The 26,402-nt window shown below is 46.0% G+C and overlaps 1 protein-coding gene across 2 annotated transcripts in view; it reads right to left on the reverse strand.

Moving 5' to 3' along the window:
• Positions 1-14,550: 14,550 nt before the first annotated feature.
• The window catches only part of MGLL (monoglyceride lipase), an 88,421-nt gene continuing 76,569 nt past the window's right edge, over positions 14,551-26,402 (reverse strand). For both annotated transcript variants that reach the window (XM_054034077.1, XM_054034076.1), the window contains exons 7-8: positions 19,757-19,972; positions 14,551-17,886 (exon numbers count right to left, since the gene is read on the reverse strand). In XM_054034077.1, the coding sequence (XP_053890052.1) occupies positions 17,761-17,886; positions 19,757-19,972 (342 nt within the window). In that variant the 3' untranslated portion in view covers positions 14,551-17,760. The remainder of the gene's footprint in view (positions 17,887-19,756; positions 19,973-26,402) is intronic.

A 26,402-nucleotide genomic window follows, 5' to 3' on the forward strand; every position in this document is an offset into this window, starting at 1 on the left:
TTGACAACCTGTCAAGCAAACTCTCGCTTATGGACCAAAGATGCCATTTGCTCTCATTTTAGATCTGGCTAGTAATGAAACTGGAGGATAGAATTTACAAAGAGGATATTCACAGAGCAACTGAGCTAAGCACTGGGTCCCCACAGCAGTGTGATGGTCCTAGTTAACATCTCCACTGTGCTTTTCAGCATCAAAGAGATTTGCTTGCTTGTTTATTACAACACTACAGGTGCATATGGTGCTTTATGACAGGTGAGACCAGGCCCTGTCCTACGGGGCTTACAATGTAAAGAAATGTGGGAAGGGATGTAACACTATCTTTTTTTTATTTTTTATTTTTTAACCTTTCCTTCCTATTTTCCTTTCCTACGTGAGGATAAATAACAAAGAAACACCCTTGGAATTCCAGGTAAATTTAAAAAATGCCAGTACCCTTTGGGTGCTTAGAATGGAAAAACATATGCAAAAGAGACGCAGTAATATTTAGGGCTGTCGCTTAAGCACAGTTAACTCATGTGATTAACTCAAAAAAAGTAACTGTGATTAAAAAATTAATCCGATTAATCTCACTGTTAAACAATAGACTATCAATTGAAATGTATTAAATATTTTTGGATGTTTTTCTAAATTTTAAAATATATCGATTTCTATTACAACACAGAATACAAAGTGTACAGTGCTCACTTTATATTACTTTTATTGCAAATTTTGCACTGTAAAAATGATAAACAAAAGAAATAGTATTTTTCAATTCACGTCATACAAGTACTGTAGTGCAATCTCTTTATTGTGAATGTGCAACTTACAAATGTAGATTCTTTTTATTACATAACTGCACTCAAAAACAAAACATTGTAAAACTTTAGAGCCTACAAGTCCACTCAGTCCTACTTCTTGTTCAGCCAGTCACTAAGACAAAAAAGTTTGTTTACATTTACAGGAGATAATGCTGCTCTCTTCTTATTTACAATGTCACTAGAAAGTGAGAACAGGCATTTGTATGGCACTTTTGTAGCCAGCGTTGCAAGGTATTTACGTGTCAGATATGCTAAACGTATGTATGCCCCTTCATGCTTCAGTCGCCATTCCAGAGGACATTCTTCCATGCTGATGATGCTCATTTAAAAAAAAAAAAGTGTTAATTAAATTTGTGACTGAACTTCTTGGGGGCGAATTGTAGGTCTCCTGTTCTGTTTTACCAACATTCTGCTATATATGTCCTGTTATAGCAGTTTCGGATAATGACTCGGCACATGTTTGTTTTAAGAACACTTTCACAGCAGATTTGACAAAACGTAAAGGAAGTACCAATGTGAGATTTCTAAAAGTAGCTACAGCACTCGATCAAGGTTTAAGAATCTGAAGTGCCGTCCAAAATCTGAGAGGGATGAGGTATGGGGCATGCTTTCAGAAGTCTTAAAAGAGCAACACTCAGATGCAGAAACTACAGAACCCGAACCCTCAAAAAAGAAAATCAATCTTCTGCTGGTGGAATCTGACTCGGATGACGAAAATGGACATGTGTCGGTCCGCTCTGCTTTGGATCGTTATTGAGCAGAACCCATTATCACCAGGGACCCCTGTCCTCTGGAATGGAGGTTGAAGAATGAAGGGACATATGAATCTTTAGCGCATCTGGCACATAAATATCTTGCGACACCGGTTACAACAGTGCCACGGGAATGCCTGTTCTCACTTTCAGGTGACATTGTAAACAAGAAGGGGGCAGCATTATCTCCTGCAAATAGTAACCAAACTTGTTTGAGCGATTGGCTGAACAAGAAGTAGGACTGAGTGGACTTGTAGTCTCTAAAGTTTTACATTGGTTTGTTTTTGAGTGCAGTTATGTAACCAAAAAAAAAAAAATCTACATTTGTAAGTTTCACTTTCATGATAGAGATTGCACTACAGTACTTGTATACGATTAATTGAAAAATACTATTTCTTTTATTATTTTTACAGTGCAAATATTTGTAATCAGAAATAATAATATAAAATGAGCACTGTACACTTTGTAATCTGTTTGTAATGGAAATCAATATATTTGAAAATGTAGAAAAATATCCCAAAATATTTAATAAATTTAAATTGGTATTCTATTGTTTAACAGTGCGATTAATCATGATTAAATTTTTAATCGTGTTTAATTTTTTTGTGTTAATCGCGTGAGTTAACTATAATTAATCGACAGCCCTAGTTATATATTGTACATAATTCCACATTTGTAAGTTCAACTTTCATGATAAAGAGATTGCACTACAGTACTTGTATTGAAAAATACTGTTTCTTTTGTTTTTTACAGTGCAAATATTTGTAATAAAAATAAATATAAAATGAACACTGTACACTTTGTAGTCTGTGTTGTAATAGAAATCAATATATTTGAAAATGTAGAAAACATCCAAAAATATTTAAATAAATGGTATTCTATTAAGAGCTCGATTAATCACGATTAATTTTTTTAATTGCTTGACAGCCCTAATTATAATATGCATATGACACTTCATGGGGGTATGCTATGTTCTCTGGGCTCCAAAGTGAACAGCCTGTGAGATCTACAGATGCTGTCCTCACCCCTAGAGCTGTGGGGTGTGGCTTTCAGAAACCCTTAGCCGTTATAGAAAGCCCTGACTAACTTCCCAGGCTGCCTTAGTTTTCTAATAAATTGCCCGTTAGGGGAAGGTGAACAAAGTCTTAGCCCTCCCTCTGTTTCTCTTCTGTCCCAGGACTCCTCTTGGGAGCTGTGGGCAGAGTTCAGACTTTAATTAATGGGTGGGGGGAAGTACAGGGGTGAGAGAACACCATGAAAACTAAAATGCTTTTTAGTGAGGGTTAGAAGCTGCTGGGAATTTTTTTTAAATAGGCAATAAGGTACATGTGATACTGTTTATAGCTGGACATTGCAGGAGAAATGGAATAGAATTGAACTTTCTGTAGGGGAGTTTCTCTCCCCCCTCTAATGGCACACTTGTAATGCTCCCCCAAAATGCCAGTCTCTTTGACTGGGACTGGTCAGTGGAGCTCACCAAATCAATGACATTCCCCCTGGGTGAGCGAGGGGTCACAGAACCCAGATATCAACAGATCACGGCAGACAAAAAAGTATAGACAATGAGGGGGTGCAAGTCTCCGGATCAAAATGAGGGAACCAGGAGGGGTCATGGAGCAGAAAACTTCAGACAAGGCCCACTGCTGCAAGGTGTCCAAGGAGTCAGGAGATGCCATCCAGTGGAACTCTGCCCAGGTGTCTAAATGGACAAGGGCCCAGAAAAAAGACTCCACCGTTGCAGAAACCCCTCTTCCTCTGTGCAGGTTCCTCCTGGAGCATGCCAGCTGTCTATTATCCGCGGATAAGTACCGACTAGCGCACACAGTATGAGTACAAGTGTCCTTCACAGCAGATACACCCCCATCACCTGTAGGCACCAGATAGCTGTTTACTCTCTCTGGCCCATTCATTCATTTGCCCAGCTGCTTTGGCTGCCAATAAAGGTATCACTTGTGGGGGAAACTTTCTGTGATGTGGGCAGATGTCCCGCAAAGAACCGCACAGAGAGCACTTCATGTAAGCCCCCTGACAGCTGTCCCTAGGCAATGACTCTGTCACGGTTGACCTGGGAAAATTTGGCAAATTCTCTTCAATTGCTTGTCCCCTGATTCAGGGCCATCCAGTGCCCCAGGCCCCACTTCGGAGAGGGGCGGCACGTCCAGCTGTTCGGTGGCAATTCAACAGACGGTCCCTCACTCCTGCTCGGAGCGAAGGACCTCCCGCCGAATTGCCGCCGCAGATCGCGATCACGGCTTTTTTGTTTTTGTTTGTTTGTATGTTTGTTTGGCTGCTTGGGGTGGCCAAAACCCTGGAGCCGGCCCTGCCACAGTAGCCCCCATGAGAATATAGTATTCTATAGTATAGCAACTTTTTTTATGGGGGGCCCCTGAAATGTCTTTGCCCCAAGCCCCCTGAATCCTCTGGGCAACGCTGCCCCTGAACGCTCCTGCTCCTTCTGCCTGTGGAAGTAGAGAGCCAGGCCCCGTGTGGTATGTGCAACAGTGCACGCTGTCTGGGTAGTGAAAGTGGGAAAGCAGAGCCAGGCATACCAGTGACCCTGGTGCATTGCCTTTTTTCTGCTTTGGGGGCTCCAGTGGGCAGCCTTGAGCTGTGTCAATGAACTTGCATGCGTAACTTGCCTGCTACTGTGTACTTAAAAACCTCATTTGGGAAGTGAGAGCCAGTGACCCTGGAGAACCTGCTAATTTGTTTACCATCACAGAATTGTGCCTGTAATTGGAATCTGAAGCTAATTTCAAAATAATTAGGCAGCTGCTTGTGTAGTTTGCATTTCCTCTGACAGAAGAACCCTACTCCAGTATGCAATGGAAGGGTTAATAGGTGTCTTTGAGCTCTCTTCTCTTCTCTTCTCTTCCACCTGTGCCCAGGAGCAGTGCCTTGCCCCACACAACACATGAGGCAATCCTTCTTTTCAAAGCAATCTGAAATGTTGTAAACGGTCAAATGCTCTGCGTCCATTTGGAAATGGGTAACATCGAGCTTCCATTAGCCATACGCTGGAGAGCTTCATTGTGCTTCAGAGGGGTGTGGTAAACAAAGAAGCCACCTGTGACAGGGAAAAAAATGTTTGTCTAGTGATCAGAGCAGTTCTCTGGCAGAGTCTGTGGGTTCTACGTGGCGTGTGACTTTGGGCAAGATGCTTATGACCTGATCTTGTGCTGATCAAGCCACCTTCAGGACACAGACTAGGGGTCTGATTCAGTTGTCCTGTAAGTATGATTGGGGAAAAACCTATTCCCCCACCTCATAGAAAGGTTTAATGTACATGTATATGGCAGTTCAAAGATTGGTGCTATAGTAGTGCAAAGGTTTATAGTCTAATATCAAGTGGCACAACACTTAACTCCTCTGTATCGCCGCTGCTGTTTTAACTGTAGGAACCTAAAGAGAAAATATGTATCAAAATAATAAGAGAAAATAGGTTTTTTTTGTTTTTTGTTTTTTTGTTAAGCATCAAGGCTCAGTGATCAGATTAGAAAGGCTGGGGGAAAAAAAACTAGGGTTAATTAGGTGACAGATTGCACAGCCCCAGGTGGTGATGGTGTCATGCCTGCCTGCTGGAAAAACTGCAAAGCACAAAAGGCTTTTGCATGTGCATTCTGCTCCTGTCCTGTCCTTTCTAATTCTTGGACAATTATCAGGAACTTATTTTTCCTCTCTGAGAGTGCGGCTTCTACGTATGCCTGCTTGTGGGGGGCAGGTGTGCAACCTCACGTGTTTATAGAGAAGGCTATTGGCTGAGAGCCACTTGTTTCTTGTTTAGATTTCTAAGATTACAGAAGAGGGAGCAGCCCCTCTGGTTCTGTCTGTCTGCAGTGAGCTCAGAGCTCACGCAGTGTCCTCACACTGCCCTTGATTTCTCCCCCGCCCCCCCCCCCCCCCCCCCCCCCGTAATGCTTATTGAACCAAGTGACACCCTGCTCCAGCAAGATGCTCACGCTGGCCACTGAAGGAGTTCATTGCAGGGCAGTTCTGTGGATGCTGAGAAAATAGCACGCAACTGAGCTCAATAGCATATGCAGCATAGAGTGGAGAAAACAGGCCAGACCGGCACCTCAGCAGTGCCTGCAGTGTGGTGGGACAGAAGGGCAGTTCGTGCCACTGTGCCTATTACACTAACACTCCCTGCCCACACTGACACTGCACCAATACTAGAGATTATTATAGAAGAGGACCACACAGCAGTTGACCTTTCATAGTCCTTTAGGGGGAGGGATAGCTCAGTGGTTTGAGTATTGGCCTGCCAAACCCAGGGTTATGAGTTCAATCCTTGAGGGGTCACTTAGGGATCTGGGGCAAAATCAGTACTTGGTCCTGCTAGTGAAGGCAGGGGGCTGGACTCAATGATCTTTCAGGGTCCTTTCCAGTTCTATGAGGTAGGTATATCTCCATATTTATAATTTTTATTTATTAGAGAGCATCTACTTCAGATGGTGGTGTGGATTCTGCCAAGGTCTGATCTGGATCCTGCCTTGATTCCAGTTTCCACAGGTTTACATGAGCACAATCAATTGGAATCTGGCTCGCTCAGGGATTCTCTCCTGGACTCAGGCCTTGGGGACTTTCTGTGGCTTTTTTTTAGACAGGCTGATGACATAAGGGGTTGGATTTACCAGATTTCAGTATCTGTCCATTTGCTTCTCATGGAGACCAAGCTTCTTACTTGGACTAAACACTTGTGCAGCAGAGTCAGAACTGCCCCTGTGCACATTGTACCCCTGTGTGGGTGGTGAGGACCTTGGGTCTGGGTACAGAAGTAAGAGGTGCTTCACAACCTGCCTGCTTGCTCCCTGAAATGTGCTCAGGGAATGTAGAACCTATGACCTGACCCTTGCTACTTCTGGCCAGCGTAACTGAGTCAGCATGGTGGGGTGGGTTGTAATGTGATATAAACCATCTGCAAATAGTTCCTTCTTAGAGTAAGGAGGAAGTGAGAGAGGAGTGAGTCAGACTCACAATACCCCGAAGTGTGATGCACTCATGTGCTCCCCTTTTCCCAGGGCTTTGTCTAAGGTCACAGTCTAGTCCTTTAAGTAGTGAGTATCCAGAAACCATAGAAATCACCCACTCTACTTGCTCTTAGTTTTGATCTCTTCACTGAGGTGTCTGAGTCAGGTTGATTGACCTTCTAGTGCTACATGGTTCCCAGTGGAACCTGTCAGGAATCTTCCAGCTTTGCCTCAGTGGGGATCACACAACAGCTATCCCATGTGCACCATTTGCCTTGAGACACAACATATTTCCTTCGCAGCAGTGTCCTCCTCCCCTGCCCGCACGCCCACACACAAACACAAAATGTGGGCTAGCTCTCTCCCAGCCCATCTTCTCTTTGAACCTGGCGAGTTCAGTGAAAATCCGCATCATGACTTCTCAGTGGGGTCTGAAAGGGCTTTTACTGGAATGCAGGGGGCTGCCTCACTAGCAAAGGCGAGATAGAAAATGGCTCTGAATGCCTTACAGATCCCAGACATTTTACTGGGTTGACCCTTTCCCCCCTAAACTCTCTTCCCAGTCTCTCTCCAGCCTTCACCAACACAAGAGACCATACCGGGTTCCTGACAGCATTTTACAGGTAGATTTTTTTTTCCCCCCCCTAGCCAAACAAAGGGTTTTGCTGGACATAATCCAAAACCAAAAGGACCTCAACACACCTTTTGTGATGTGTGTTCTGAAACCAGCTTAGACGCCTGGACAGTCATCCCAGGTGAGGCCCTGAACTTGGTTTCATTTTCAAGGTGTTCCCCAGCCTCTGCCCTTCAATGAATGAGGCGCTTCCTCTTATGTTGGTCAGTACATTTAGCACACCTGGGTTACTGAGTGGGGTGATACTCTGGTGGTGCGAGCAGGCTTGGATTTTAACGTCTTTCTTTGTTGCCCTACTCTAGCATGCAAAGCTGTAACCCCCTGCAGCTGAGATCACTACAACCAGTGCCCTCCTTGTCACTGCAGTTGAAAAGCAGCTTTTCCCCACTCCCACTCCACTGTGCACATTTGTCAGCTAATTACTGTACGCTTGTGTTTAGGCCCAAGCTGTGACGAATAAGATGGGTCATATTATGTGCTGTGACGCTTTGATGGGGAAACTACACAAGGTGAAGAAAAAGCATAATGACACCTTTAGGGAAGGAATGGGGGATTCGCTGATGGTAAGAAGCCCGTGCACTTAGAGGTTAGTTTATGATTCTGATACTTCCTACCTGGCTTCAGAGAGCTTTGTTAAACGATTGTACGTCTCCTCCAGGTGTGTGCTGTGCAGGCCAGAGATGCGTGATGTCAGGACTCTGAGCTATTCTCCAATCCTCCTGCTCACATCAGGTTGCAATTGAATGCATCAGTAAAGAGTTGGCTTTTCCCTAGGCTCTGTAAAACTGGAAATTTGCAAATTGACTTCTGTTAGCTAGGTCTGACTGTATCTGCTAGATGGGAATAAACGTTGGGAGACTCTGAGCGTTGTGTAAAGAGGCAACTGACTTGGTGTCCCAGATCCTGAATGTGCAATAATACCACTTAGTGCTTATGCCACCTTTCAGCTGAGCCTCTTCGTGTGCTTTGTCAAGCTGTGTCAGCAGCATTATTCTCCTTCTTCCAATGGAGGCAAAGAGGTGATGGGACTTGCCCAAGATCACAAGTCAGGACAGAGCTGGGAACAGAAGTGAGGTCGCCTGAGGTGTAGACATTTTTCATAAATGTGTTACAGAAACAGGCAGGACAGTTTCACAGGAAAACTGACTAGCAGACACATATCCACATGCCTGGGTTGTGCTGTGTGTGGCAACATGGCGCAAGCCTTTGCTTTTACATTATTGCTTCAATAAGCAGGGATGCTAACACCCTGCCCTGCTAGGTAGTCCAAATCTCCAAATCTATGTGCAGTGATGGTCACTGGCTTAAAAAAAAAAGTAGTGCTTTTAGCTCCTCACAAAGTTTAAAAGGATGTTGGCCTGGCGCCTGCTGAGTGTGCATGTCGCTTTCCCTCCGGTGATCTCCCATTAGCTAAAGGCCTTTTCCCTTTTGTCCTCCTGCCAAGGCCTTACATGAAGTGTTCAGGAAGAAGCATTTGCCTTTACTCTAAACTCCTTGAGCCTAGCACACTTATGTTCCTTTCTTATAGCATTTTTATGGGTGAATTGCTCTTCTGGTATGTATTAAAGGGTGCTCACTCCTGCTAGCCTCAGAGGTCTGGTCTCATCTCTTACGCAAGTCTGAACATCTGACTTCAAACACTGAAATGCATATGATGTGCCTAATCACCCACAATGGCTCCTCCTCTAGTCTCCATCAGCACAATGGAGCTACACTGACAGACACCAGCTGAAGATCGAGCCCTAATTCTCCTTTGTGAAACTGTCAGGATCTTAATGCCTCTATTAATGTCAGGACAATGCTGCACGTGGGCAGAAGGGTAATTTTCAAATGTTAACAACTTGGTACGATGACAAATGGGAATGAGGATACGGAGGTAGATATTACCACATCTGAGGTAAAAGCCAAACTCAAACAGCTTAATGGGACTAAATCGGGGGGCCCAGATAATCTTCATCCACGAATATTAAAGGAACTGGCACATGAAATTGCAAGCCCATTAGCAAGAATTTTTAATGAATCTGTAAACTCAGGGGTTGTACTGTATGACTGGAGAATTGCTAACATAGTTCCTATCTTTAAGAAAGGGAAAAAATGTGATCCGGGCAACTACAGGCCTGTTAGTTTGACATCTGTAGTATGCAAGGTCTTGGGAAAAAATTTGAAGGAGAAAGTAGTTAAGGACATTGAGATCAATGGTAATTGGGACAAAATACAACATGGTTTTACAAAAGGTAGATCGTGCCAAACCAACCTGATCTTCTTCTTTGAGAAGGTAACAAATTTTTTTAGACAAAGGAAACACAGTGGATCTAATTTACCTTGATTTCAGTAAGGCATTTGATATGGTTCCATATGGGGAATTATTAGCTAAATTGGAAAAGATGGGGATCAATATGAAAATTGAAAGGTGGATAAGGAACTGGTTAAAGGGGAGACTACAGTGGGTCGTACTGAAAGGTGAACTGTCAGGCTGGAGGGAGGTTACTAGTGGAGTTCCTCAGGGATCGGTTTTGAGAACAATCTTATTTAATCTTTTTATTACTGACCTTGGCACAAAAAGTGGGAATAAAGTTTGCGGATGACACAAAGCTGGGAGGTATTGCCAATACAGAGAAGGACCAGGATATCATACAGGAAGATCTGATGACCTTGTAAACTGGAGTAACAGTAATAGGATGAAATTTAATAGTGAAAAGTGCAAGGTCATGCATTTAGGGATTAATAACAAGAATTATTGTTATAAGCTGGGGACGCATCAGTTGGAAGTAACAGAGGAGGAGAAGGACATCGGAGTATTGGTTGATCACAGGATGACTATGAGCCGCCAATGTGATATGGCCGTGAAAAAAGCTAATGTGGTCTTGGGATGCATCAAGCGAGGTATTTCCAGTAGAGATAAGGAGGTGTTAGTACCATTATACAAGGCACTGGTGAGACCTCATCTGGAATATTGTGTACAGTTCTGGTCTCCCATGTTTAAGAAGGATGAATTCAAACTGGAGCAGGTACAGCGAAGGGTTACTAGGATGATCCAAGGAATGGAAAACCTGTCTTATGAAAGGAGACTCAAAGAGCTTGGCTTATTTAGCCTAACCAAAAGAAGGCTGAGGGGAGATATCATTGTTCTCTATAAATATATCAGAGGAATAAATACCAGGGAGGGAGAGGAATTATTTAAGCTCAGTACCAATGTAGACACAAGAACAAATGGATATAAACTGGCCATCAGGAAGTTTAGACTTGAAATTAGACAAAGGTTTCTAACCATCAGAGGAGTGAAGCTCTGTAACAGCCTGCCAAGGGGAGTAGTGGAGGCAAAAGACTAAGCTTGATAAGTTTATGGTGGGAATGGTATAATGGGATAGCCTAATTTTGGCAATTAATTGGTCTTTGACTATTAGCGGTAAATATGCCCAGTGGCTTGTGATGGGATGTTAGATGGGGTGGGATCTGAGTTACTACAGAGAATTCTTTCCTGGGTCTCTGGCTGGTGAGTCTTGCCCACATGCTCACGGTTTAGCTGATTGCCGTATTTGGGGTCGGGAAGGAATTTTCCTCCAGGGCAGATTGGCAGAGGCCCTAGTGGGTTTTCGCCTTCCTCTGCAGCGTGGGGCACGGGTCACTTGCTGGAAGATTCTCTGCACCTTGAAGTCCTTAAACCATGATTTGAGGACTTCAATCGCTCAGACACAGGTTTGATACAGGAATGGGTGGGTGAGATTTTGTGGCCTGCGTTGTGCAGGAGGTCAGACTAGGTGATCATAATGGTCCTTTCTGACCTTAAAGTCTATGATTCTATGATCTATGGTCATTGCGAACGTGAAGGTCTATTATTATTATTAATTATTTCTTTGTAGGCTAGTAGTGCCTATGGTCTGGAACGTGGCCGGGCCTCTCCTGCCCTTGGTGCTGCACATATGCACAATGAGCCATTGTATCTGTCCTGCAGAGCTGGCATCCCATCAAACTGACCAAGGGGCTGGGGAAAGGGAACAGGAGTACCCTGATTTAATAGACTGGGGACTGAGGCCCAGAACTATTCAATGACTTGTTCCCGGTCACAAATCAGGTTTGAAATATTTCGACTACTCAAACCAGAGCCTTGAATTCTTAGGAATGCTGATTCAGCACTTCCCTTTCTACAGTAGCAGCAATAATAACTAGGGTTGCCAACTCTGTAATATTTAAGAACCAGACACTCCAGCAGGAGAGCCAGAACCTCCCCTGCCCCACCTTTTCCCCCTGCTGCCCCGCTCCCCCTTCGCTCCTCTTTCCCCCCTTCCTCCGTTGCTCACGGCTTTTCCCCTCTCCATCCCCTCCCTGTGTGGGGCGGGAGGGACTCGCCTGCAGAGCCAGGGCTGGGAGCTGCAGCCACCTGATGCAGTAGGAGGTGACCCTGGCTGAGTAGGGTATGGCATGGGTGATGACTCAGTGCTTCCCCCCTCCTCTGCCTGCAGTAACTGGATTTTGGGTGTCCGTCAGATTTACACCATCAGGTCCTCTTTTCAACCAGACTTGAAAACCGGTTGGGGCCCTAGTTTATAAAGGGTTTTGTTATCAAAAGGAGGCGCTCAAGTAGATGGGTAGGGCCTTGGGGGAAGGGCTTGTATCTTCATGTGTGAGGGCAGCCCCTAACGCTCTGAGGGTGCCCCTGGAATGTAAACAAATACAAGGGGCCAAGTGAACCTCAACTTGGGAACTTCCAGCCTCCTAAACTTTGTTTCAAAGGAGAACCCCCTGGTCTCCAAAGCATGGTTCTGAGTCCCAGCCATGGCCAAAGGTAGTGTTTAAAATATTTCTGTGACTGTAATGTTACAAACTCTTCTAGGTTGCTTTCAGTATTGGTAGAATAACAGCTCCCATGGGGTTAAAAACTAGTTTGGTAAATTTCAGCCCAAGTCATATTTTTAAAGCTTTTTATAAACCCTTGAAAACTGGCCTGTAGGGAAAGATGAGCAGTCCCTTTCAGTGAGGGTTACTGCTGTGTAGTGAAGGCATTAGGGCAGGTTATTGAATTACAGTAGTGGCAGGGACAAAATCAGGATACAGTCCCCAGGGTGCTAGGGGGTGTGCAAACATGTAACAAAAGGCCAGGCCCTGCCCTGGAATGCTCAGGGCTTGTTTACACATGGATTCCTTGCATCAGTGAAGCGTCTCTGATCCAAACCTGAGGGTAGGTCCATGCTATAGTGGCACAGCCGCTGTAGTGTAGACACTTACTACAGTGATGGAAGGGGTTTTTCTGTCAACAGTAAATCTGCCCTTTCGAGAGGCAATCGTTAGGCTGACGGTCAACCTAGTGGTGTCTATACTGGGGTTTAGGCTGACTTAACTACTACTCTCAAGGGTGTGAATTTTTCATACCCCTGAACGATGTAGCTAGGTCAGTCTAAGTTTTAGGTATAGACCAGGCCTAGGGCATGGCTACACTTGTAGATGTAAAGCGCTGGGAATTAAACCAGCCTTCGGAGACCGCAGCAGGGAAAACGCTGCCGAGTGTTTACACTCTCAGTTGGAAGCACACTGGCGTGGCCACATTAGCAGCTTCTGCAATGCCACAAAGAGCAGTGCATTGTGGTAGCTATCCCAGCATGCAAGTGGCTGCAATGTGCTTTTCAAATGGGGGTGGGGTGGAGTGTGACAGGGAGTGTGTTGTGTGTATGTGGGGGGAGAGAGAGTGGGTTTTTGGGGGGCTGAGAGCATGTCAGCATGCTGTCTTGTAAGTTCAGCCAGCAGCAGACCTGCCTCCCCACCCCACGCCTCTGTCTCACTCACTCAAAGCAAGCAGCATTCCTCAGTAATGGTTCCTTTGTCCCAGAGCAGATAAGCAGCGGGCTGTCAGAAATGGAGCTTTGAAAGGGCATATCCACATTCCTACAGCGAGTTCAAAACAATGACAAGAGTGGCCACTTGCCTTAAGGGGATTATGGGACATTTCTGGAGGCCAATCAGAGCACAGTAACGCAACACCTTGCCAGTGTGGACGGGGAGTGAGCTAGTGCGCCCAGGGCTCCTTAATGCACTGTAACTCGTAAGTGTAGCCAAGTCCCTAGGTTTACTGTGGTATAGCTACACTGGTACAGACTTTCCCACCCCAAGTATAAACTGGCCTTTACATTGCAGGTTTAGGACACGATGACAAGTGGTAAGGTTGGTTGCACCTGCTATGTTGCTACACTGGAGATTGCTGTTCAGCAATATATCGGTGGCTCCGCTATTTCCCCCCCAAAGCTGAAGTGTTTTAATAACCTCCCTTCTTTCTACTGTTCTTTCAATATAATCTGATGACAGCAGCAAATAATGCTCCCAAATACACCACGTTCAGAAAACATAACTTTATTATTAGTTGCAATATACATTGTATTTCTTTAAAGAATCCTAAACTTGTACACACTTTTCCCACTGAAAATACATGTATGCACATGTCTATATTGTATTAAACTGGAGCACAATGGAATGACAGGCTCAGAACTTACTTGGAAAAATAAGTGATCTCTACAGGTTTATGCTGACGGTGTGCTAGGGTGACCAATATAAAAAGAGCAGGCTAAATAGAAAACTGTGTGCATTACACATTATGAGTATGGTCTTTTGATGCTACGCTTGGTACGTGTGGTGATATATACAGTAGTTACATACTATTGCTCTGTCATAAATGCATTCTATTCTCAGAGGGAAACTATCCCCATTTGTCTCAGCAGAGCAAGCTGGAAGTTCATAAGGCCAGCAGTGCTCCCCCTAAAGTGTCCATGGTATTTGAAAATAAAGGTTTTAATTACATTTCCGCTGGTGGCAGATCTGCCTGCTGCTAATGAAGTGGCTCAAGAAAGGATTTCTACCAGGACATAGTGGAGACTAAATGTGCCCGTTTAAGCCAGTTTGGACCCGTGGCAATGGATGAACCATAGCAGCAAGAGTTTAAATGTGGGGCGGATCCCTAATTGCTGTCCATCAGTGTAGCACAAATGACCTCACTAGAGCTAGGTTGATTTACACCAGCTGAGGGTCTGGCTCTGTTTCTGTATTAAACAGTGAGATTTGAGTTCTGTTCAAGTCTATTACAAACTGGCCCTCAATTTCTCGGCTAGGTCTGCCCGAGGCCCAATTTCCCAAAAGATAATGCTTCAGAAAACTGTCTGAAAGCGGCAGCAAGCTCAGCTGTGCCAAATGTCATCTGAACACTTTATTTTCAAACACAGTTTCCCCTGCCTGTGACCTCGCTGAGCTTAGCTGGACAGAAGGACAGGTTTTCCTTTCATCAGACTCATTTGCTTCTTGTATATTGCTTCCAAGCTCAGGAGGAAAGCAGCTCTCTCTCAGGCTAAAGAACAGAACTGATCAAAGGCACTGACCCCAGGCCTGCCTATGGCCACATACAGGTTCTAGTATGCCCATCACGCTGTAGGGTTAGTTCTTTTTTTCCAGTGCTTGTTCATTTAGGATTCTCTCCTCTCCCCCCCCAAAAGAGCTCAGCACTCAACTAATTCTGCTCCACTTTAAGTCAATGGTAGCAGACTCAGGACAACATTGGGAGCTTTTGAAAATCATACCGTCTAATCACCTCTTTTTATTTATAAAATAAGTACGTCTAGTACTCCCCATGTTACCCTAGCACACATCCCTGTATGATTACATCTACCCTAATGCATGCGCGAGGCCTAAGAGGTAGGCAGGGTCTCCCACCACTGTAATGTCTCCATGCTCCCCATCTCATGGTTAGTGTGTGTGCGGGAGGGAGGGACCGACCTATAGGAGAACAATGTTGCAACAAGCCAGCTCACTGGAAACTCCGGAGCATGCAGTGCGTGAGCTTCACCTTGTGTTGATACCCAAAAGCCATTGGAAGGGGTTTACAATTGGTGGTGGTAGCAGTTGATTGGCTGGAACAGGGTTTTAAATTCAAGTCCAGCTGAACTCCTGAGATCTATAGTGATTTCTCAGATTGTAGCCAGGAAGCCAGAGCTGTACAAATGCCAGAGCCAATCTGTAAAGAACAGCATTTCTGATTAGATGCACTACACCGTTGCAAGCACAAGGATGACTTCCATTAACTTCTCAAACCCTTATTAGAGAACAGGTCTGAGGTCATGAAAGTCAGTCTCTGAATATTATTGTTATTGCACAAGGTTACCTTTCCTGAGTCCTGCCAGAACGGGTTTCAAGGGGAAGTGAAATATTGGTGTAATAGTGGTACATTGCCTTACAAGCCACTGAAGCAGCAGCAATCTCTCGTGATGGGAATACTGCCCTATTCTCCTCCAGGGCAGAGTTGGAAAGGGAGCAGCGAGGACCTGTGATAGCTCCAGCTGCTGTATAATGCCTGTATATGCCCCCTCTACAATGGGAGCCATGGAGGATACTTGCTTTTCTCTGTGGTGAAATGCTTCCCCCACCCTCTGCAGAACTTTGATGGACTTATTGTTGGAACACGTAAGGGAGTGGGAGGAAAAAGCTAAACTCCCACCTGCATGTGGGCAGAGGCCTATTACTAAGGGCATGTCTGCATGGGGCATTGTCTGGCAAAACTATACTGGTATAATTATACCAGTATAACTGATCTAAGGGTACATCTACACTACAGGGGGGAGTCGATTTAAGATACGCAAATTCAGCTACGTGAATAGCGTAGCTGAATTGGACGTATCGCAGCCGACTTACCCCGCTGTGAGGACGGCGGCAAAATCGACTTCTGCGGCTTTCTGTCGACGGCGCTTACTCCCACCTCCGCTGGTGGAGTAAGAGCATCGATTCGGGGATCGATTGTCGCGTCCCATAAATCGATCCCCGAGAGGTCGATTTCTACCCGCTGATTCAGGCGGGTAGCGTAGACCTAGCCCCTGAGTGTCCACTGGTATAACTGTGTGGACACTTGTATGTCCATACAGGGAGTTTACACTGGCATAACCACAGTGGTATAACCGTATAATTTTGGCAGTAGATTTCCCTGTGTAGACGAGCTGTAACACAACTACCAGAAGACAGGCTAACAGGTTGATGCAAGCTCACTTGCCATGTGAGTGAGTTTGCACATGGAAAGTTCTCCTAGAAGTCTTCCTCTTGCCTTGCTGGTATGAAAGACCAGTCAGCTCTGGCATTTGGATCTGTAGCTTCCAACCAATATCAGAATCTGCTGGATTTACAAACTTTCTGGTGGCAGCTGTCCTCGTGGTAGTTCATTAATATCCTTCCGTACAGCTTGTTCTATGTAGCCCCAATATTCAGATACAGATGTTTGGCTACCTAGTGTGCTCTATGATCTGCTTTTAACTGCCCACCTACCTCTCAGAAGCAAGTGTGATCCTTCATTGCCACCCAGCTAAGACACAGCTGCTAAGTCTAGGAGAATCACCCAAGAAATGACCATTTCACAGAATCGGAAGTGCTTGCAGGGGAACCTAATAACATTATGAGGCTCTTAGTAAATAAGTGGACTGTGAGGGTACATGTCATTCATCTCAATGCCCTTCCCTTCACTAGATGTTCTGAGCTTGACTAGCATTTCTGGCCATCTCCAGCTGATGAGGGGAAAAGGCCAAATGATTGCTGTAGAGTAGTTATGAGAGGAATGGACCATGGTGGGACAACCTTGCCATGGCTACCACAGTGCAGGGGTGAGGACAGTTAGCTCCTTCTTCAGACTCTGCTCCCTTCCTCAGTGACAGCTCTCTGAGCCGCCGAGATAGACATCATATAGTATATTAATATTTCCTCTTAAATAAAATTTTGACTTTACATCTTAAGTATCAGTAGCACAAGTAATTTTTTTAAAAAAGCAGCCCCTAGGAATATTTACAGAGTAGCTCATCTTGCCGAGGGGAGAGGGTTTGGTATCTGGAAGTCACACGGTTTGTGTGTGCTTAGTAGGTTTTAAGTATCTTATTCTACATTGGTCCTTCTCCTCTGTGAACTCTGCTCTGGTGCTGGGAATTAAACAGCTGTTAAACAACATGTCTTTCTAGAGTGCAAACTGGTAGGGTAGGACCCTACCCTTCAGGCCTCATGTGCTAAAAGAGGTTGCTTCATATTGGTTTGACCTAGAAAATTAGCTTTTCACCTTCAAGTATGGAATGGAATTATTCCTCTCTCCCCATCCCCAAGCTCTCTTTGCTAACTCTCTCTAATGTTCCCTTCTCAAGGATAAAGACTTCTTATACAGTATGTTCTGCAACTGTGGGAGCAGGGAAGGGGACCATACTCCGCAGGAGTAGAAATGGAATGAAATGAAAGATGCAGAACTACTGAACATTCCAAAGATTATTGCAGAATAAAAACAGCCTTGGCACATCAGGAATTCCAGAGAAAACAAAGAACATGGGAGGTGGCGAGGGGGCTTTTCTGAACGGGAGCCTTGTAGTACAATAACCAACCTGGAAAGTTTTCAGTGACAACTTCTGCTGCCATAACCCCCTTTCCTGCTTTAGGGCAATGGCCTCTTTAAATGACTGAGTGGTGGCTCCCTCCTATGTGACAGGAATGTCTATTGACAGCAAAGTATCCTAAGAGTCCCTCTAAGTTAAATCTTTTCCAGAGAGACTTTAAAAAAAAACCCCAAACCCCCAAAAACTTCCATCCCCAGAAGACCATTGAGAAGGTAACAAGGCGGCTCAAGTGTGGCTGGGTCCCCCAGCTGCTGAGACCTTCTGACCAATCCATGTTAGTATTTCCTTAAACACAGCAGTGCTGACCTCAGGCAGCTCTTTATGGAGAGCATGATAGGCCTCGTCATACACCTGCAATCAGAGAAAGAACACAGGTTCAGACAAAACCCTCAAGAACAAAGCAGCCCACTCGCTGGTACCCGCAATCCTGACATGTCCTGCACACGTCTCGTCGGACTTCCTGTATTTCTTAGATATGGTGAATTATGAAAATTAAAGGACGCCACCAACTTGAGATCTAGTCTGTTTCAGCAAGGGAGATAACCTGGGAAATCCTGTTTCACACCTGTCCTCCCTGCACACGTTTGCGGTGTTGCAATCACAATTCCTTCTCCTCCTGCAGTTCTTTCCACTCCCCTCACCATGCAGGGAAGACCCACCAACAGGAGAATGTGACATATGATCACACGTTCACATGTATGGCCTCTGATTTTGGGTTCCTGATTTGAGACACCTTTCTTCAGCAATGCTGAGCACCCGAAGCACTGACTGACTTCAGCTGGAGTTGGGAGTGCTCATCACCTTTGAAAAACCAGGCTCCAGGGCCCAGAGCCACAAAAATGTTTAGACACCTAAACTCATTTGGTGCTTAAGTTTCTAGGTACAAGTTCCTCTGTGCTTAGGCTTTGGCCTCTGGGCATTTGCACTGCTGTCTCACGCTAGGCGTCCGTCCACCTAGCTCCTGCCTGAGCCCCGGAGCAACTCACAAACTGGGGGAAGGTGGGTGTTGGGCTGTCTAAGTCGCATGCAGGACCTGACCCTGTAGGCGGCCTCTGAACACTGGATCCTGAGTCTCCCACCTCCTAGGTAGGTGACCTAACCATGGGACCTCAGAGTCATTCCCCCCCTCCCTCTCCTTCTCTGGCCCAATGATTGTTCCATTGTGGATAAATACTTAAATAGTCATTGGGCCAGAGAGAGACAGTGAGAATAACTCTGTAGTCCAGTGATTAGGGCACCCATCTGGGAGAGGGGAGAGCCAGGCTCCAGTCCCCCTGCTCCCATCATTCTCTTTGATTATTTATCCATAGTGGAAGAGCTTCAAGAGGAGAGAGTGCCCCATGCTGCTCCACACCCTCCGTTGCAAGAGGAGTTTAATAGTGCAAACTCTGGAGATGGCAGTGATGTTATCAAACCTAGACCTGCCGTGCCCAGGCAGAACATTCCTTTGCCTAGTGCCCTCTAGTAAGGGAATCAAAGCCATGCAGATCCATTGTCACTCTTATTTTAATCCCTATACAGTGTGTATGCTGAGAAGCACAAGTCTCTTGCGAGGGCTGCTTTCATGCATTTAAGCAGTGGATACAACCATTCCCTCAGAGTCTCACACCCGCCTTCCCAGTCCGTGTATCCAGTGAGCCAACTGTAGCATATCAAGCTTGCAACCCAACGAAAGGCAGGAAATATTAATCACACCCTTGGCGTGTAAACGCAACGGGAGGCGTTCCCACAACCCCGTGTGTAATTTCACTCTTTTGATGCCTGGTATAGATAGTTATTTTTCTGACCACAAAAGCTTTTGCTTGGTCTCCCCGTCTCCCTTTCAAGCTCATTCATGTGCTAACAATTGGTTAATCAGCTGTGTGCTCTCTCCAAATGAGCAGATGTGGAATGGCTTTTGTTCAGTTGCTTTTGGAACGTTCTCGCTGTACCTTTACGCCGTGAGCTGGGCTTGGCGTGAAAGCAGCCTGCCCTGTTGCAGAGTTTGGGGGCACTGGGTTACCTGGTTAGGAGCCCAATCCTGGAATGTGCCAAGTTCTTTCAATTCCCTTGGATGTTCAGCACCTCCCAGAATCGGACACTTTCCCATGCGCCGCACTCTGTCAACAGCACCTGGCACCTGCTCTGACAGTGACTCAATCAAATCCTTAAGCCTACACTGAGCAAAGCAGAACCTGATCTGCACAACATTACACCCTTCAAATACAAGAAGCAAGGTGACCTTGAGTGTTTTGTCCTGACTCTGCACGGTGTCCATCAGTAAGTAGGAACCTTTGATGTCGCAGAGCTTGTCGGGCAAACCATGTAGCACCAGGATTGGCAGAGTCAATTTAGGCAGGGATCGCTCTATTTTGGCAACGGCATTCATCAGCTGGATGACAAAGGAGATCTTCATGCCCCCATGGTAGACCAGGGGGTCTGAGGTGTAAGATTCAACCTATTGGGAGGGGAAAAATCATTGTCAGCAACAGTCTGTTCTGAAAATGCAAGGCAGAGTCCTTCATGTGTGATGAGTCTGTTACTATCTATTGCTTAGGCTACCCATTTCCCACCCTCAGTGGGCTCCTGTGCCATTTCACCCTCCATCAGGGGAGTCAATTATTTTTTGTCAAGGTCCAAATTTCTTGGTCAAGGTACAGTCAAGGTCCAGACTCCAGAGAAAATAATAATAAATAAATAGATTTTGAGGTCCATTCAAAAGTGCCTGGTGGTCTAGATTTGGCCCAGGGTCTGCCTATTGACTACCCCTGCACCTAGAATGATAACCCCAGTTAGCAGCCAGGGCCCATCACCTCTTGTGCAACTGGAAACTGGGCTACTCCAAACTCCTCACTTACACCACTGAAAAATGTTCATGAGTCTAAAATGCTGGGGCAGGCAAACAAGCAGCATCAACAAGACTTTACCCAAGAGAGCTCCTTTTTGCACTTATTCATGCTCTGCCCTGGTCTCCTACTACTCAAAGATGGCAGCCTTTTTTCCCCCATAGGCAGTTTTTCATTCTGCTTTATTGCAAAGATGATATTGATACAAACAATTCCCGAGTACCAGTTCTGTCTCTGGTGCTGAGTGGCCCTGCCATGAGTCACTTTATTTCTCGTTCCCTCAGTTTCCCCATCTGCAAAACGGGGATAAAGATATTTACTTGTCTTGCAGGAGGGCTGACGGTACTGATTAGCTCCTGCTTCCAAAGCACTACTAAGATGAGGAGGTCTGTGTTGGTGTTAAGTGTGTGTATGTGGAGATGGTGCCTGCAAAGATGATGGATCTTGACAAGTCGTGCTGCCTTGAGCCCAATGGAGGCTGCTCTGCTCACGCTGGAGCATTGCTTGTTGGGGCCTGTAGTCTCCAGGGACCACCCCTCTGGATTAAAGATGAAGGTAACTTCAATCTGCATACTTTATGTGCTCACTATGTATGGGCCTTGAGCTCCTGATTGGGCAAAGTTTTCCTTAGTTTAAACTATGACATAAAGTGCCAGGAGCCACCCTCCTTCCCCCCCAAAAAAAACAAAAAAAAAAACCCAAACCCAAAAAACCACATACCCCAGCATTTCACTTGCAAATTTGTATCCTTCTCTTACAAGCTGGCTAAGAGCGGAGAGTCAGCACGAATAACCTGAAGTGATGAGAGTGCTGAAAACAAGGCACTGGACTAATCAGCACAGGGTCTGGGAGCTAGGAACGGGTAGTTACTGCATCAGGCATATCTACAGTAAATATTTGTATGCTGTATATAGAGAAACGAGCGTTGGCCGCCTACGCAGGCTTTACCAGCTCAATCTTTGCCAGAGCGTTTTGATTATAGGTGGATCCCTGGCACAGCCGCCGATTCCTCTAAAGTCTGACGCGGTTTTAAAAAAAATAAATCATAATTTATTTGTAGGTTGGCTGAAGGAAGCCCAATTTTTCTTCTCTAAGGCAGCGTTTCCCACATGGTGGGTCCTGAGCCACCAGTAGGTCGCAGGAAGGTTCTAGATGGGTCGCCACATCCAGGGCTGGATTAACCAATCACCGGGCCCTGGCCCAAAGCAAACATACACTTCTCCTAGCTCGGTGCGGAGGGAGACCCCAATGGGGGGGGGGGGGGGTGTTCGAAAGCAAGCCTGCCCTACTCTCACCCCGCACCGATAGCGCCTGCCCTGCGGGGCTGGGCATCGCTCCCCACTCTGGGCGTTGAGACCTAGTGCATGAGGTCGCAGCGCCACTCGGGTTTCACACGGCTGCCCCTCCATGACGAAAGGGCAGCCAGGCCAAACTGAGTGATGCTGCAATGTGCCAGGTTGCCATGCTCTCAGCAGGGAGCTGCACCCAGCCCTGTGGGGCAGGAACCGTCACTGTGGGCTCTGTGTGGGGCAGGCTTGCTTTTGTACACCCTTAGCCTCCTCTCCTCTCTCTGCACCAGGCCTGGATTAGGGGGGTAATGCCAGGGTGGAGGGTGCCTATGTTTAATGATGGGTCCTACAAAAAGCAGTTGGTGGATTAGTATGAGACCATTCAAAAATAACCCCCCTCCCCCACCCTGCACAGCAACCTCCTATGGTAACAGTTCAATAGACACCAACATACAATGAATTCTTTAAAAAGAACAGGAGTACTTGTGGCACCTTAGAGACTAACAAATTTATTAGAGCATAAGCTTTCGTGGACTTCAGCCCACTTCTTCGGATGCATAAGTACTCCTGTTCTTTTTGCGGATACAGACTAACACGGCTGCTACTCTGAAACCAATGAATTCTTTGGCAGCTGACACGCCCCTCGTAAAGTCAGTCCATTACAAAGATAGTTATTCTAACTGATGAATTGTTTTAAAATGTGCCCATTGCACCCTGCACTAATTCCAACGAGCACGCAGGTTAGTCTAAACTCCCTCCTTACTGTGCTTACATAGACACCACATCCAAGCATTAGAAGGCTCAGAGATTGACTCTCTTTCCCAATCCGGTCTCTTTGATGGGCTCAGGTGCCACAAAGGGAGTGGAAACCATCACCCTTGTTCTGGATACTGCCCATGTGTGGGGGGAGTCCCCAGTGGATGTAGAGCCAGCCTCCCTCCCCACCACTCTTAGCACAAAAGATGCGTTGGGGAAGGGACAGAATAGCTAGGACACAATGCACTCCAGCAATCCCTAGTTGATGGGTGGTCCTTAGAGGAGCATATCCAGCAGGCACAAGTTAGAGTGGCCCTTAGGCTGCGCTAATCTTTGCCAGGGCTGGCCCAGAGAATTGGGGAGATGTAATTAGCTACCTGATGCTCCCTGCTTGGCTGGACCAAGTGCAGGAGAGAATCTGCCATCAGTATCCAACACAGGAGCAGCTCCTCTACTCGTTTGCTGACTGAGCCTAATTCCATAGATTAGCAGGGTGATTCTTTTCCTTTCCTTCCCCTAGCTGAGTTCTCACAAACTAAACAGTCTACACTGCACTTTTGTCAGTAAAACTTTTGTCAATCTGGGGTGTGAAAAAATACCCCCCGACTGACAAAAGTTTACTGATGAAAAGCACTGGAGTGGACTGCGCTTTGTCGGTGGGAGACCCTCTCTCGCCGACAAAGCTACTGCTGCTCATTGGGGGTGGTTTTATTTTGCTGGCATGAGAGCTCTCTCCTACTGGCAAAGAGTGGCTACCCGGGAGACCTTACAGCAGCACAGCTAGGCCACTGTAAGGTACGCCGTGTAGACATAGCCTAAGAAGAATCCTCATTCTCTGCTGTGCTGATGGTCTGGAGGGTGATTACAGACTTGGCCAGAGAGAGAAGTCTTACTCGGAGCTCTGAAGCTCACCAAACTTGGGCTCTGGGTGACCCTTGCAGGGAGCAGGCTTCATAGGAATGGTCCTGCCACTGAGACATCCATGTTGCAGAGGTTGGAGAGCTCAGCCCCAGGAACTGAGAAGAGTGACCCACACTGCAACTGTCCTGATGGGTTATAGGAAATGAGAGCGAATCAGTCAGACCGCGAGGTCCCTGCCCATTTATTTGTGTTGTCCCTGGTTGTCCCAGAGGCAAGCCTCTGACTGGATTAATTAAGAGCGCCAGCATCTGTGTAACTTTACTGGTAGTATGGGATCCTTGTCCTGACCATGTTGGTGCAGTTTGGCTTCTCCTCTGGAATCACTTAAACTTCTTTCAAACAGCATACTCTGCTGGAGGCAGCAAAGGGTCTCTTTTAGAGCCCCGCACAGGACTATTTTTTAATCCCGCTCCCGCTATTATGGCAGCGGGTCCTGCAAGACCCATAGGATTCCAGACCCGTTGCAGGGCTCTACACTCGTCCTGTGCAGGGCTCTAGTCTATTTCCCCTGCCATGGCAGGTCCATAATCCCCATTACTGGAAACTCAAGTTATGGGCATGCTGGAGTGGATCCCAAAGTGAGGGGCAGTTACTGGAGGGGAGACAAATGCAGTATGGCTCCCCTCATCCTGATGACACACCCACCCTGAGGGTCTGAGATCTAGCCCCTGGGAAATGCTTGGAAGATCCCCCGGGCAGGTGAAATGCTGGCTGAGGTTGAGCTGTCAGGGCCTGATCCGAGGAGGTGGTAAGCATCCTCGACTTCCAGGAAGTCAATAGGAGCTGAGCGTGCTGAGCTGGCCCTCAGTCAGTATCCACACAGACTCTTCAGTGTCTGGAAGTCTTCTCTAGAACAGCTCTAAGGTGGCACCATGGCTGCTGTAGGTACCTCTAACCTCCTCTGCATCCCCTACAGGCAGGCAGCCTTTTTCAGTGGGACTACACTCTCGTGAGATATAGCCCTGCTCGTTTTAAATATCTGTCCTGTTCTGTAAACTGCCTCGATCCCGAAAGGCTGCCTTTCATGAGAAGGAACCGCCCTGCCTGTGAACGGGCTCATGGAAAAAGTTACACTCTGGCTTCTGGAACACCCAGTGCATCTAATTTTGTCAACTCTCACTTTAGCAGCTGGTAACCTGACATTTTCACCCAAACCCATTGACTTTTCATCTGCAATTTAAACAAAAGCACAGGGTTCCTCTGGCTACTTAGCAACTGGCTTCAGCCTAATCTGGGAGTTATTTGTTTGGAGCTGTGTCACAGCACTGCACTAAGGCAACACAGCTTTGAGGGGTTTTTGTTTTTTTACTGAAAGCAACAGATGAAGGACTCCGGGAAAAAAATCAAGAGGGGTGGGTGGCTGGATTGACAGACGTTGCCTTCCCATGGAGTAAAATAATGTAGATTAATTCATATGAGCTGCCCCCTTCCCCACCCCCGTGTAGTGCCATAAATGCCAAGAGATGGCCTAATGGGTTTCTTTCTTCTTTTTCTTCCCCCTCCCCCCCCCCCCCCCAAACAAGGAATTTTTAGCTACTGAACAGCAGACAAATCTTTTGTGTAGATGGGGGGATCTTTGAGAATGATCGACATTGTGAGAGGGATAAAAACAGCTAATGAAAAACAATCCTTATCGGAAAGTTAATGATCTGTGCATGGGGCGAACGCACTGCACAGGGCAAGTCCTTGGTGAAAGGAGGAGGAAAAAGGGAGAAGGCTTTATCTTGAGCCTTCAAAAGAAGGTAGAGAAAAGGGGAAACCCTTCCGCTGTGCAGCAGGGCAACTCGTAATGGGGTAGGGGATGAGGTTTAAAGAAATGTTCTCTAGAACGCTGGGTGTGCTGAGTATTAGTTGTAGGGAGGGATAAGAGAAACTGGGGTGACCTTCCAGGCTCCACATCACGCTGTCCACCTCAGCCTCTGCTCTTGTTTCTTAACACTCCCCCCTTGTCCACCTTCGCTCTGCCAGCGAATCCTGACTCATCTCTTCCTTTGTGCCTTCTCCTACTCTCATGTCTGCACTCTCTGTTTAGGAAACCCTGGGTCACCTCTGCCTCCTTCCTCTGTTTCCTGTTCTTCCTTCGTTCTTAGTTACAGCTAGCAGGGCCCCGCTTTCCAGGATAGATACCTTGGACAGTGTCTGCATAGTGGATCTGGTCTAAATATTTGGATCCAGTTCAGTCCATTGATCCTTTCCAGCCCTGGCTCGGAGTGGGGTCTGTAGAATCCATCACAACTGCCAACTCTTTTTTTTAAAAGATTCTCTTCAAGACAGAACCATCCACCAGGTCTCCTGGTGCATTTGGTGTTGCCCATCTATTTAGACTGTAAGCTCTTCTTCTGGGCAGGGGCTGCATCTTTCCTTTCCATCTTGCACAATACTAAGCATGCTGTAACAATATTTAGCATGTTCTTAGCATCTTCCATCTGAGGACAAACCCCTTCAAGGTAGGTATTTTTACAACCATTTAACAGATGGATAAACTTTGGCATAGTGAGTGTAAGTAGTTACATAATAAGTCAGTGGCAGAACCAGGCAGGGAAACCCAGGAGTCCCTGCTGTAACAGCCAAGGCACACTGTCTCCTAATATATAGGCTGTGGCTTTGATAGGCCTTTTACTTTATAAACCTGGTATCACTTATCCTTTACAACCTAGGAATATAATTCTTCCTTCATATGATTTTATTGTACCTTTTCTCTCCTGTTATTACTTACACAGAGAATTATTGGTAACACCTTCCATATGATGGAACACTAGCGCGTATGATGGTGTTCCTATAATAATGGAATCTGACCGTATTTATTTATTTATGTATGTTTTGTACATTTTTGTTATGATAAGGCTTACCAAAATATCTGAGGACATATACATTACAAAGTGGATGTATACTAATGCTTTCTATGTTGGTTCTTATACTGTGTCCAGTATTATGGAATCGCTGCATTTGCCCTATCTAATTCTCTCTTCTCTAGCTGAAAAATCTCAAAGGGCTTTTCAATTGTGATGTTTTTAACCCCATGAAGTATTAATCCCCTTTTACGGGACAAGGAAACTGAGGCATGGAAAGAATAAGT

This window comes from Malaclemys terrapin, chromosome 7 (genome assembly GCF_027887155.1).
Source record: "Malaclemys terrapin pileata isolate rMalTer1 chromosome 7, rMalTer1.hap1, whole genome shotgun sequence".
NCBI classification, from domain to species: Eukaryota; Metazoa; Chordata; order Testudines; family Emydidae; genus Malaclemys; species Malaclemys terrapin.